Source organism: Cebidichthys violaceus, unplaced genomic scaffold (genome assembly GCF_023349555.1).
Source record: "Cebidichthys violaceus isolate CVI_PGR_0920_01 unplaced genomic scaffold, fCebVio1.0.p SCAF_25, whole genome shotgun sequence".
Lineage (NCBI taxonomy): Eukaryota > Metazoa > Chordata > Actinopteri > Perciformes > Stichaeidae > Cebidichthys > Cebidichthys violaceus.
Window position 1 is genome coordinate 1,713,662 of NW_027176428.1, and position 13,339 is coordinate 1,727,000.

At 40.1% G+C, this 13,339-nt stretch overlaps 1 protein-coding gene across 4 annotated transcripts; it reads left to right on the plus strand.

Annotated features, from left to right (window-relative positions):
* Positions 1 to 8,051: 8,051 nt before the first annotated feature.
* Positions 8,052 to 13,138, plus strand: uba3 (ubiquitin-like modifier activating enzyme 3). Of its 4 annotated transcripts, XM_068720506.1 has the most exons (18): positions 8,052 to 8,071; positions 8,196 to 8,234; positions 8,920 to 9,040; positions 9,149 to 9,229; positions 9,326 to 9,408; positions 9,522 to 9,602; positions 9,877 to 9,920; positions 10,340 to 10,404; positions 10,571 to 10,726; positions 10,843 to 10,945; positions 11,085 to 11,198; positions 11,452 to 11,505; positions 11,688 to 11,724; positions 11,831 to 11,912; positions 12,018 to 12,118; positions 12,259 to 12,322; positions 12,427 to 12,481; positions 12,593 to 13,138. In XM_068720506.1, exons 1-18 carry the CDS (start codon positions 8,052 to 8,054, stop codon positions 12,679 to 12,681), a joined length of 1,389 nt encoding a protein of 462 aa, XP_068576607.1. In that variant the 3' UTR covers positions 12,682 to 13,138. The 4 variants fall into 4 exon arrangements, with proteins under 4 accessions (XP_068576607.1, XP_068576608.1, XP_068576609.1 ...); XM_068720507.1 differs by lacking the exon at positions 8,196 to 8,234; XM_068720508.1 differs by lacking the exons at positions 8,052 to 8,071; positions 8,196 to 8,234 and adding an exon at positions 8,143 to 8,160.
* Positions 13,139 to 13,339: the final 201 nt, after the last annotated feature.

A 13,339-nucleotide genomic window follows, 5' to 3' on the forward strand; every position in this document is an offset into this window, starting at 1 on the left:
CGGTAACAGTAAAACTAAACAGTAAAATTCTGTCTGCGAAACCAAAACAATAAGCTAAAAGAAGGTCAAATGTTCCATAGAAATATATATTGACTATAGAAGCTTTTAACTGGTTTGCAGACAGTTTTTTCTTCTTTCTTTTTTTTATCATTTTACCATTTGCTTTTGATGTTTGGCTAACCTGGGGGTCTCATAAAAACTGTATGAACATTGTTTGCCCCATCACTTTTTATCTCCATGATCTCACATCGCCAAAATATTTCTGCTAGGAAAATACGATCCAAGTTGTAATAAACGAGTGTCTTTTAAACTGCATCATTCTTGCCATTTAACGGATAAGAGGAATTCAAACAGGCTCAAGTCACTCCACCACTGAGATGTTGACAAGCAGTCACATCATATTTTCATTATAGCTGTTTAATGTGATGATAAATTTAGTGTATTAATGGAATACATTAAGACGCGTTGCAATGCAGGCTGCAGATGTACAGCCACCATAAAGATTAAAAGTCAAGAGGAAAACACAAATGAATAATCTTATGATTCATTCATGTGTGATATGTCAACATGAGTAATGTTCAGCTAACAGTCTCCGCTGTTATCAGTATGGTTGGCCACTTTTTATGAATCAAAGTGAAAAGCAAATACATTTTTTTACTCTTTTCATTATGTGATATAGACGATCTTAAACACCATTATGAGTGCATATAAAAATGAGTACTTGCTTTAGTGGATGGATTGTCTAAATATCACTGATCTGAATGGAGAGAAGGCTAAAAACATTTTAGTACACTATTGCTGCAATGGAGTTTTTATGACAGAAGAGCATGTTTTCTTTGAGGTGTCAATTTTACAATGCGAATCGTACAGGTAATTTCACTCTCAGGGCTGCTGGGTGCACTGCTGTTTATTACTTGAGTGGGGACAGATTTCAGGATACTTTATCTCCTGTGACTGTTTCATATGAATATTACATGTAAAGGTGTGAGTCCACTGAGGAGATAAGCTGTAGCTAGTGGTATCTGTCGTCCTATCGCTGGTACAGAGCCCCAGTCATCCAGGCCTCCAGCCTCTCTCCTCAGTCATATTCTCAGTGGTGAGGAAGGATATACCCCACTTCCTAAAGCTCCACCCTGCCCCATGCTCTGCAGAGGAAAGAGGAGAACATAAAATGCAGGGCTGAGGGACTCCATGGGGGATAAACCTGAGGGTGGGAACACGGATAGAGTCTCTATCATAAATCATGGCTGTTTATAAGGTATCTGGTCATGCCTTAACCTGAGTGAGTTCCAGCTTGGTTGGGTTGATATGCATTGGATTTACTTGATGAAGCAAAACTGCCACAAATAAAAGGGTCAGAGGAAATTCCCGACGCAACGTTCCTCTGTTGATCAAATGAGTAATGAGTCATTGCTCTGCTTTGTCACATCAAAATGTACAGGATCAAAGGGAGGTTTGAGATTTTGATGGAAAAGGAAAATCTCATTCCCTGCGCCACAGACTCTGTCAGGGGCAGGAATGAGAAATGGACTCTTAGGATATGGTTGCACTAATTTTTGCCCTAAGGTGACATTAGAGTGGTACTTGATGTGACCATGGGGGTATTTGGGCTGACAGAGTGCTGCTGGTCTAGTGTACTTTTACTTTGTACTTGTGCTAACTGCATTAGTTAACCGACAACTCTGGATAAAACCAACCGCACAATACATTTTAGGAAAAAGGAGCTTCATTTTGTATATGCGCCCTCTCTGTCATCCTTCTTGGATGGAAAATCTGAACCTTGAAGTGTCTGTTGTCTGCCACTTCATTTCTAGGTGTGTTTCACTCCTGAAAGGGAAATTCTTGGGTGACTGCTGACAAACTGGATGTTGTCTTCACAATGCACAATGTCTCTTTTTAGCAAGGAGGGGACAATAGTGATGGAGGAACAGTAGGAATGGTCGAGCAGGAAGCATGCTGAGGAGGACAGGAAATAGGAAGCGCAAGCAGGAACAAATGTTGTTGAAATAGCCGGAGGGAAATTTCCGTTCACTGTCTTAAGGCTCTCCTGCAAGTAATTCCTCTGCTGTCCTTGAAAGACACAGAGAGCGAGCCTCTCCCAAAGATGAGTTATCTGATAGGAGGAATATATCAAGGTTGATATTAACACTACAGTGATACAAATCAGCATAATGGGGACATGGGTCCATGCAATTGTTTGTCTTGTGACATTTGAGCGGTCTGTGCAATATATGGACACAAGTCTGAGTGCCAAAACCATTGAAAAACAGTGCTACCATCAGTCCACTGTATGAGACTGTACTAACAATCTGGTGGCTATTTAAAAAAACAGCTAAGCTGTCAAGACTTGGGTTGAAACATAAAGGAAGAGTTCAACATTTATTGTCTTTCTTGCTATAAATTGGATCAGAAAATTGAAACCACTGACACTGTACTCTAAACATATAGGTGGTTCCACCAGGTGGTTAGCTTAGCTTAGCACAAAGACTGGAAACAGAGTGAAACAGGTAACCTGACTCTGACCAAAGGAAAAAAATGTCTGTCCTCTCATCTAACTACCAGCAAGAAAGCAAATGAGTGTAGTTCCCAAAATGTCAAATTATCACTTTAATCTCGACAAAAGACGATGGACATTAAAATCTGATCTGTATCTTCATTGATTGTGACTCAGATTTGGCATCTTAGTTTATTGTTTTTTTCTTACTCAGCTTTTTGAGAAGGTATTTCTTTAGTTCAGCAAATATATTTGACAGGTTTGCTTGTATGTTGTTTTAAGTTGCAATCGGTAAATAAAATGAGTACAAATATATAATGAAGATGTGGCAAAGTGCTGGTTTAATGTTTGTAAAAGTCTCTCTATCTCTTTCCCTCTCTTTCTCTCTCCCTCTCTCTCTCCCTCTTCCTCTCTCCCTCTCTCTCCCTCTCTCTCCCTCTCTCTCTCTCTTTCAGAGCTGGAGTCATATGTTGTGAATATACAAACTTAATAAGAACCTATAAGGTCAAAGGTTTGTTGCCTTAATGGCACATACTTCATGTAAATCAAGAAATATTGAATCGCTCTTTCAACTGTTTTAATCCGGACTGGAACATGGCGAGAATAATCACACACACACACACACACACACACACACACACACACACACACACACACATCTGAATGAGGCTCTAATCTCTCTGACTCTGAGGCGATAAAGAGGAGAACCTTTGCAGATCTTCACATACAAACACAGCAACAACCCGAACCAGAGAGAAAACACATACAGAAGACGGGAAGACCTATATAAGGATCTGGCAGCTGTTGAACTTGGTGTGTGTGTGTTCTGTGTTGTGTTCTGTGTTGTGTTCCCTGTTCCATTCTCCGTTCTGTTCTCCGTTCCGTTCTATGTTCTGTGTGTGTTCCATGTTCTGTTCGGTGTGTGTTCTGTGTGTGTTCCGTTCTGTGTGTGTTTCTTGTTTTGTGTTCTGTTCTGTGTTCTGTGTGTGTTCTGTGTTCCGTATTCTGGTCCGTGTTTCGTGTTCTGTTCTGTGTTCTGTGTGTGTTCCTTGTTCTGTGTGTGTTCCTTGTTCTGTGTTCTGTGTGTGTTGTGTGTTTGTTCTGTATGTGTTCTGTGTTTGTTCTGTGTTCTGTGTGTGTTCTGTGTTCTGTTCTGTGTTCTGTGTGTGTTCCTTGTTCTGTGTTCTGTGTGTGTTGTGTGTTGTGTGTTTGTTCTGTATGTGTTCTGTGTTTGTTCTGTGTTCTGTGTGTGTTCTGTGTTCTGTGTTCTGTTCTGTGTTCTGTGTGTGTTCCTTGTTCTGTGTTCTGTGTGTGTTCTGTGTTCTGTGTTTGTTCTTTGTTCTGTGTGTGTTGTGTGTTCTGTGTTTGTTCTGTATGTGTTCTGTGTTTGTTCTGTGTTCTGTGTGTTTTCTGTGTTCCGTGTGTGTTCTATGCTGTCTCTAAGTAAAATCCTAATATCTACTGCTTCTGTCGAGCGGACATTTTCAGCCCTCAAACGCATTGAAACATATTCAAGAAATACAACTGGGGAGGCTCCACTGTCATCACTGGCGTCCATGAATTGAGAAGGACCTCTTGCTGGACCTGAACCGCACCGATGTACTGTACAACCGTGGGATTGAACTCTTTAACAAAGAAAGGAGGATGGACTTTGTCTTTAAATAGTGGACAGCAGCTTTGGTAAGTGAACTGCTTTTGTTTTTACATCTGCAGTTGTGTGACTACTGTGTTAGATTTTCTATCTTGTCGTTTTTATGATATGGTTAATATTGTTCCCTCTGATGTGAATAATATTTGAATGGTGCCCTCGAGTGTGTGGCGGAATGTGTGTTTTAGCGCCGCAGTTTTGCTGGATTGTGCAGAGGCCTGTTGAATCGTGTTATTTGGGTTTTATGTTATTCTACCTGCTTTGTTGCCATATAAATATGTGACTGGTTCATGTGAGTTTGTTCTTGTCATTGTGTTAATTACATTGATTTTGACTATATGCATTGCCCGTTAATGACGAAGCATCCCATCATGCTGGCGTCATAATGAGGTTATTAGGAGGTGGTTCAACTGTAGTAGGACAGCACTGAAGGCCCAGGTATAAAATACACGGCCCGCCACTGGTTGCCTTTAAAGCTAAATGAAACAATAGACAGTCAGCAATGAACATGTTTTAATGTGAAATATAACTGCAGTGTTTGGGTCAGACTTGAACCTATAAGACACACTAATCAATGCAGATGATGCATTTAATAGTCTGACAACACTGAGTTATATCATCATCAGTGTAGTAAGGGGGGGGGGGTGTCTTTGTAACGTAAGGTCAAATCCTCCACCCCTGTAGGCTGGAAGTTCCAAGCACAAATCGTTCTGCCCATCGGAAACAGGAAGAACAAAGTGCAAACCAGCGATGACGCCACACCCCTCACGCAAGGAAGATGGATTGTGTTGAACACCTTGGTGATGTTGCAACAACCCCATGTAAGATCTGGTCCTGCCTCTTATCTTACCAACATGTTATATTGTTGACATTGGCAGTGGGACCCTATTTGTTACTGCTGCGACATTTTCAAAAATAATGCATCTGCATTAGAAATAGCAATATTAAAATTTTTGACTTGAAATAAACACATTTTAGAATGAATCGCAACCCCTCACTCATGGTATCTGCTATCTTGCCTCTTCTTCAGTCAAACTAAAGAGATCAAGACAAACCAAAACCCACAGTCCCAAACCATCAAACACAGCATGGTTGCATTTGCACATGAGATCTATTTATCACGCTTCTTGGCAATAGTGAAGCTAATACACTGCAGGCAATTTCCGTTAAAGGTAAACACATCCATCACATATTAAATTATTTAATAAATACCTCACATGCAACACATTTCCTGCTTTAATAGAAAAAAAAGTGAACTGAGGGGCATGTTTTTTTTTTCCCCTGCAGAATCTATTCAGACAGATTTGGGATGCATTTAGATGCACACCGTCACGACATAATGTAGTAATATATGAAGATAACACACAAGTATGTGCACAAACTTACACATATTGGGCTCATATAGCAACACAACACTGTTTTGTTGAGTGTATATATGGAGTCTAATTGAATTGTGAGCAGTGGCTATAAATCACTGTAGTCCTAATCAAAGCACTACAACAGAGAAAGTCATCAATCACTTACTACAGCAGAACACAACATCATCCCGTAGCGTCTCCTTGTCTTCTGGCTGGCAGCCCCGCTCTGTGCCTAACACGGGACACATTGCTGACACATTATCATTAGCACAATCAACACCACTTTGGACGTCCTGACAGAGAGCCATCAAATGGCAAATGGATATGGAGATATATGAGGCCGTAAAGCTGACAAACCCTGATTCCCATGTGGGTGCATGCAAAAAGGAAAAGGTTTTCTGAATAACTGGAGAGCTAGATGAGGAAATAGTGGAAAACATCAACAGCTCCTCTGAGCCTCTTCTTCCCAGGAAGGGTTTTTTTCGCATTACTGATAGCCCGCTACGATCAAGTATTTCAAGTCTATTTATGACTGGACTCTTCAATCTCTGCGTGGACGCGCTAACTGTATTTGGCTGTGATAGATGGCAGAGAGCTGGGTCACCTCAAAGGCACGGCAGTGACATTCAGAGTGTCCCTGCTTAGGTGGGGGAATGACAGATGGCATTTCAATGGAATCTATAAATGTGTCAGCAATGGAAGATATTTTGACTTCTATCCCCCTTCTGCCCTACTTTAGATCCAGTCTGCGTTCAACAACATTGCTCGAACCTGAAGATCTGGGCACAATCATACCCACTGAAGTGCCTTTGAGCAATACTCCCACAGTAATAGTCTTCATTCATAATATAACTGATTTTTAAGTGTCTCGTGGGCTTCTATCTTCCATCTTTTTTTGATGAGATTTCATCTCATTTCCCTTTTGTTTAACATGAGAACATAGCTGAGGTTAAATGAAAGAGGACAAGACAGACAGAACAAATAGAGAAAGAGAGAGAGAGAGAGAGAGAGAGAGAGAGAGAGAGAGAGAGAGAGAGAGGAGGGTTGAGATGGCAGGCAGTCAGCTATGAAGGACATGGCCGCAGCAGTTATTTTTAGTTATCAGTTTTCAGAGGCTGTCATTCGGAACATCTCATTAAAGATCTGAAACAAAATCTTGATACTCCATCAAACCATTTAAATCATCAAAACTCTGAGGGGAAAAAAAAGCTCTATATCATGCTGTGCATGCTCTCTCTTTCACACACACACACACACACACACACACACACACACACACACACACACACACACACACACACACACACACACACACACACACACACACAGTATCCAGCAGTATCCAGTATTCCAAAATATTTGAGAGCATCAGCATGCTATCAGTGCACATACATTAGGCAGACATTTAATGACCTCTGCAAAAGGTATCTACTACATTTTCTATAATATCAGAGGTTGCAGACAGATGGATTAATTATGTTCATGTGCCCACAGGCATGTCTCTTAAAATGCAAAGAAGCCCGTCCAAAGTTTATTAATCATTCTATAATGAGAGATTAAACACCGAGATTCATTAGCACAATGTGGACACCGTAAATCAGATACGTGAGGGAGATGCCCTCACTAGTAAAGTCATTAAACTTAATAACAGGATCTCAATTTCATGTCTTATTCATGCTAAGTGCCTCCTGCAGCCATTCACAATAAAGCAACCCAAAGCAATAAATCTGTGACAAAATGAATCTTTATGCAGTCAGATGTTTGTTGTAAGTAAATGACATAATAACAACACAACGACAAGTGCTGTAAATAAATTGAAAGATTAAATTATTGACCCAGCCTCAGTTTGAATCCATAACAATTTGATTATGCTCTTGAAACAGGTTTATTTAACTCAAATGGGCCATTTCTCTCTTCATGTCCCTCCTTGACTGTTAACTGGTTTTATAGGTAATTGCTTAAGTTAGAGGGCTGAACCATACAGAACAGAGCAATTGTCTTGTAATTACTAGTAGAGTCAATTATTTAACTGGCTTTGCTATTATTAAACCCACTTCTCCCATGCCCTACACTCTTACAAACGTGTACATTTTTCATGAAAACGAACCAACATTTTGACATCTGTGCCAAATACACTATTTAACGATTAACATTTGTGACCGAAATACAGTTTGATATCATCGGTATGCACAGTGGCAAATGTACTGTCCGTCTCTGAGCCATACAAAAATAAAAGGTAACTGCTGCCACCTGTTGGATCTCAGGTGTATCTACCGTCTTTGTAGTGGACCGTTGACAATGCTGCCTTCATAGCTATCGGAAATATTGAAACTCAACTAAAACAACATAGCTAACGCTAATACTAAGTCAGATTACATGCCTTTTATCATCTCAAGTGATTAGCTATGCGACACAATAGCGCTGTTGGGCTCATATAAAACTGTTTCTAAATCTAACATTGTCCTTGGGACAATTTTGATAGTTATTGCCCACGAGAACTTGTATTTACTACCGCCGACGTCGGCATTTGAAAGCATATAAGTGGCCAAACATGGCGGACGCGGATGAGCCGTAAGTAGCTGCCGAAGAAACAAGCAAGAAACACAGTCATTAACTGCCCGAAAGATGCTTTAAAATCTCCATTAACCTACGAAAGCACAGTATGAATGAACCTTCTTTTATTCTCTCTTTTTAGGGAGAAGAAAAGAAGGAGAGTAGTGGAGCTGACTGAGAAGTTAGTGATGAATTGGTAGAACTGGCGGAAGGTTTGAGGTTACCAGGCAGGGGGAAGGTTAACGTTAGCTATCGGAAGAAGCTAATCGGACATTTGTTATAAAGCGAGTACAGATAGTCTAGGTTAGGGTAAAAAATACTGACCAGCTGGTCGTGAGTAGCTAACACGTCTATACAGTAATACAAATAGAAGGTATCTTTCACCTCTATGCAAAGTTAGAGCTTTTTACTCTACCTTCTTACTGTTGACATGTTAGCTCACCTAGCCTAGCAGCCGGGGGAACTGTCCTGTCAAGAGGCGAAAGCTAACGTTAGAAAACCCTTAAAAAGCCAGAGGGTCAGAAACGCCACATTGTCAGAAATATGCAATATAATTTAATACATTTTCATGGAGCTGTTAAATAAGTCAACGTCACCCACGTTAGAGCAGATAGGACAGACATCAGAACACGAGTGACTGTTAAATGATTGCACAACCTGCTCTGCACTGTAAATAGCGCCCTTACTATGTGACAGATAATCACAGTATTATGTTTAGATTTTGATTGATTGTTGTTGTTTTTTGCATGATCCCAGTAGACGTAGAAGCTTTTGTGTGATATCAAACGAAACAATGTTCTGCATGCCATAAACCATCAAATACTGCTGATGACACCTCCTAAATGTGCTTGTGTTGTTGTTTACAGGATGGTGGTTGATGGAGGCAGTGGACGCACCTGTGAGTGGGAGGGTCGGTGGAACCATATCAATAAGTTTCTGGAAAGGTCGGGGCCCTTTACGCATCCTGACTTTGAACCCAGCACAGAGGTAACAACTACCGGGATCGGAATCATGCACGTTTTTTTTTTTTCATCTTGCATGAAAAAAATCTTGCATTGCTTTAATACATAATGTCTTCGTCGCTTCGCCCCACAGTCATTGCAGTTTATGCTAGAAACCTGCAAAATCCTGGTCATTGGTGCTGGTGGTCTGGGATGTGAGCTGCTGAAAGACCTGGTAGGATCACTATTATGTTTTAGAAGTATTTGGAAAGTATGTTTTATGCTGTAATGAATGGCCAACACTTTGTTTTTTGTTTGTGTTGTTGCTCAGGCTTTATCAGGCTTTCGCAACATTCATGTTGTCGACATGGACACCATTGATTTGTCAAACCTAAATCGACAGTTTCTCTTCAGGTCAGAAAAATTACGTGAAAATGAAATGTAAATTTCGTACCCGTATTGTCATTTAATGTAATTGTTTGAAGCAATCAGATGTGTTCTTTTAATGTGCGTGTGATGTTGACCAGGCCAAAGGATGTAGGTCGACCCAAGGCGGACGTTGCAGCTGATTTCATCAACAACCGCATACCTGGGTGCTGTGTAGTCCCGTATCCTTTTGATGGAACTATTGCAAGACTTAAGATGCTTGACCCGACCCCGGATAAGCGGAGGAAAATGGATGGATGGATGGATATAAATGCAGTTGTTTAAAAAAGTCCAAACCACGTGATCAAAAGGTGTAAAATGTTGCAAGCAGCTAATCCCCAATGTCAGAAAATCACTATTTAAAAAAAGTAGAATAGACACTTCCTTAATTGTTGGCTAGTGAAAGCAACACTGACATTCTGTCCAAACTAAACTTCTCCTTAATGCTTTGTGCAGACATTTTAAGAAAATTCAAGACATAGATGAAACATTCTACAGACGTAAGTATCATTAAGACTTTTCAGTTGCAACTTTCCTAATGTGGAGTTGGAGAGGGTGTAACATTTCTGTCGCCTTATAATTCGGTTTGATGCACTTATTATACTTTTCACAAAAAAATAACTACATGTGACCAAAAGAAACCGACTAAAAAGCCATTTCATCTGTAAACAGGAGCTAAAAATGAATTTTACTTGCAACTTGTTTGTTATTTTGGAGAACACTGGTTCCCTTTCTATAACACTGTACCTCTCATATAGCCACTGATAAGATTATTTTAAATGATACAGCGTTCCATTTTTTCAGTGCTACAATGCATTTTGTTTTTGCGACATAAGATTTTGTTACACCCCTACTGCTTTGACTTTGTCGTCATCAGACATTAGATTAGAATTCATTCATCTTTCTTTCATTCATCTAGAATTCCATATAATTGTTTGTGGACTGGACTCTGTAGTTGCCAGGAGGTGGATGAATGGTATGCTGGTAAGTTATTGCTCTTCACGGCAATCTCCGTCGCAGTACGTCTGTCTCTGTACTTTGGACAAATGCATTTCTATGCGTAAATGTCTGAATTTCAAATGGCAAAGCTGTGACATGTGCTAAAAGGAACACACATTTTTTTGTAGTGACCCTGTGTCTTCCTCTGCAGCTGTCTTTGCTGGTGTATGTGGAAGGTGTCTTAGACACAGGTTCCATCATTCCTTTAATTGATGGTGGGACGGAAGGTTTTAAAGGCAACGCCAGAGTCATCCTCCCTGGCATGACCGCCTGCATCGACTGTACCCTCGAGCTTTACCCTCCTCAGGTGAGGAAGCATTTTTTTTTTAATGATAAAATAATGTTTACAACCACGACATAGAGGTCTTACAGAATCCTCCCCTGGTCTGTTTGTTGTTGCTAAATATCCACTTGTTTTTGTAGATCAACTTCCCCATGTGTACAATAGCCTCAATGCCTCGTTTGCCAGAACATTGCGTTGAGTATGTCTGGATGCTGCTGTGGCCCAAAGAGATGCCCTTTGGAGGTATGAGTCACACTGTAGTTATCATTTCTGTTCAGTGGTTCTTTGTAAGGTTTAGAATGATCATTTAGAGGCTCAACAAACCCGACTCCGGACTTTCAAGACCTTTTTTAACCTTCTCGTTTGTGTGTATGTGGAGTAGATGGCGTGGTCCTGGATGGGGATGACCCAGAGCATATCCAGTGGGTGTACCAGAGGTCCCTGGAGAGGGCAGCAGATTTCAACATAACAGGGGTCACATACAGACTAACCCAGGGTGAGCACACAAAGCACATCTATCCGCCACCAACAGAGCACTGCTCATGTACTTGCAACTCCACTGAAAGACATAAAAGAACATAAAACAGCTAAATTTGTTGTCTGAATGATTTTGGAAGTTTGATACTTTTGCCTCTCTCATGTCCTATTGATGTTCACTCCAATCAGCAGATGTATATACCTTGTCTTTGATTGTCCATTTTTAGTACACACAATGTATATATCTTTAATATTCTATTTAAATGTTGCAGGTGTTGTAAAGAGGATAATTCCTGCTGTAGCGTCTACCAATGCTGTCATAGCTGGTAAGTAGCTTGAATAAATGTGTGCTAGAGAGCTGTGGAGCTGATGCCTTTATCATAATTTTGATGCCCTGCCATTTGAGAGTTAATCATTTCCAAACAGTTATGAGTATAATTACTGTCTGTAAACAGAACTGTGTACCCGGAGATGACTGTTTTTTTTTCTCCTATTTTATTTTACCCAGCTGCTTGCGCAACCGAGGTATTCAAAATAGCATCAAGGTGAGTTTGCAGGTTCTGCTTGGCAGCCATACGCACAAAGTGAAGATCTGTATGAACCATGCGTGCTTTTCTGTATTTCTCATGGTATTACTTTTTGCATCTGCAGTGCCTACATACCTCTCAACAACTACATGGTCTTCAACGATGTTGACGGCCTGTACACCTACACTTTTGAAGCAGAACGGAAGGTTTGTCCCTGAATTTCATCTGCCCAGTTAAAAATTCCCACAGATATAAATGATAAATTTGCCTTTTTTTTATAAAACACATGTTAACGCTCACTTCTGATGCAGGAAAACTGTTCAGCCTGCAGCCAAGTACCTCTGGACTTGCACTTTTCTCCATCTTCCAAACTCCAGGAGATGTTGGACCACCTGACTGAGAGTGCCTCCCTGTAGGTTTAGCTTCCTTATTATGATTTATCACTGCACTGTACCACCCTACTTAACTTACGCTTATACTTGCTTGCTGTTAGATTTTGAGTTGTTCATTACACATTGCCTTCACACAACCAATTATACTGTATTTCTTCAGACAAATGAAATCACCTGCTATAACCGCGACAGTGGAAGGAAAGAACAAAACATTATATTTACAGGTAAATAGCCTCTGGTTTCACACTGTTGTGTTTTTATTACAATTAATAGGCAATCATGCCCGTTTTGGTTTGAGCCTACATTCAGTTGGTATTTTGTCTTACAGTCTGTAGCTTCAATTGAACAGAGGACACGGCCAAATCTGTCCAAAACCCTGAAGGGTGAGGTGCTTTATTTACTGCATGTGTTTCCTAGAGATGGCCATGCCTACACTCTGAATTGGTGAGATGAATACACTGTGAATATGCTGACTCACTACATGTTTTTTTCAGAGCTGGGGCTGACCAACGGACAAGAGCTGGCTGTAGCTGATGCCACCACACCCCAAACCATGTTGTTCAGACTCTGCTTTACCTCATAGGATGAACTCAAGCACTCCCACAACCAGTCGATGTCATTCTTGTTTCTTGGATGCAGCATATTTAAAATGGCCTAAAAACTGGAACCGTTTACAGTGTATTAAGTCACAGTGTAAATGAGTGTACTTAATTTAATTGTTTTAATGTACTTATTGACTAATGTTTTGCACTGAAAAGCCAAAATCATAGTTCATACCATGTCTTTTCTTTTGGTGATAAAAATTTTGAGGATTTCTGCATTAATGTGTTGTCTGCACTACAACCTAAAGCGTGCTAACGTGCAAGCAAAGAGACAATAAAATGGTTACTTTGGTAAATATTATTGTGTACATTTTCTGGTTTTGAATATTTATTTATCCCAACACAGTTTTTTTTTTAGTTACAGAAACCACAGAAGTGGTAATTGACAGACAATAATAATGATGTGTGAACTGGAATAAAAAATGTTTTTCTTACAAAGTTTCTATTTTCTTTATGTACTCGCATGAATTTGTGGGAATTGAACGGTACATTTACTCCAGATTAACGTGTCGAATTGAGAAACTAAAGAAGGCTAAAACGCAAATATACGTATTGCATTAATGCACACATCCTTAATCCCTATAATTGGGAAGTTAAATGTAAAAAATGCATATGTTTGTGGATTTCATGGCTAGTCAG

What these genes read in the sequence shown, in the direction of transcription:
- uba3 (XM_068720505.1), top strand. Translation starts at nt 8,167, where the DNA reads ATGAACCTTCTTTTATTCTCTCTTTTTAGGGAGAAGAAAAGAAGGAGA. An exon ending in GTGAGCTGCTGAAAGACCTG is followed by an intron (nt 9,230 to 9,325) that starts GTAGGATCACTA and finishes GTTGTTGCTCAG; the next exon opens with GCTTTATCAGGCTTTCGCAA. An exon ending in CTTTTGAAGCAGAACGGAAG is followed by an intron (nt 11,913 to 12,017) that starts GTTTGTCCCTGA and finishes CTTCTGATGCAG; the next exon opens with GAAAACTGTTCAGCCTGCAG.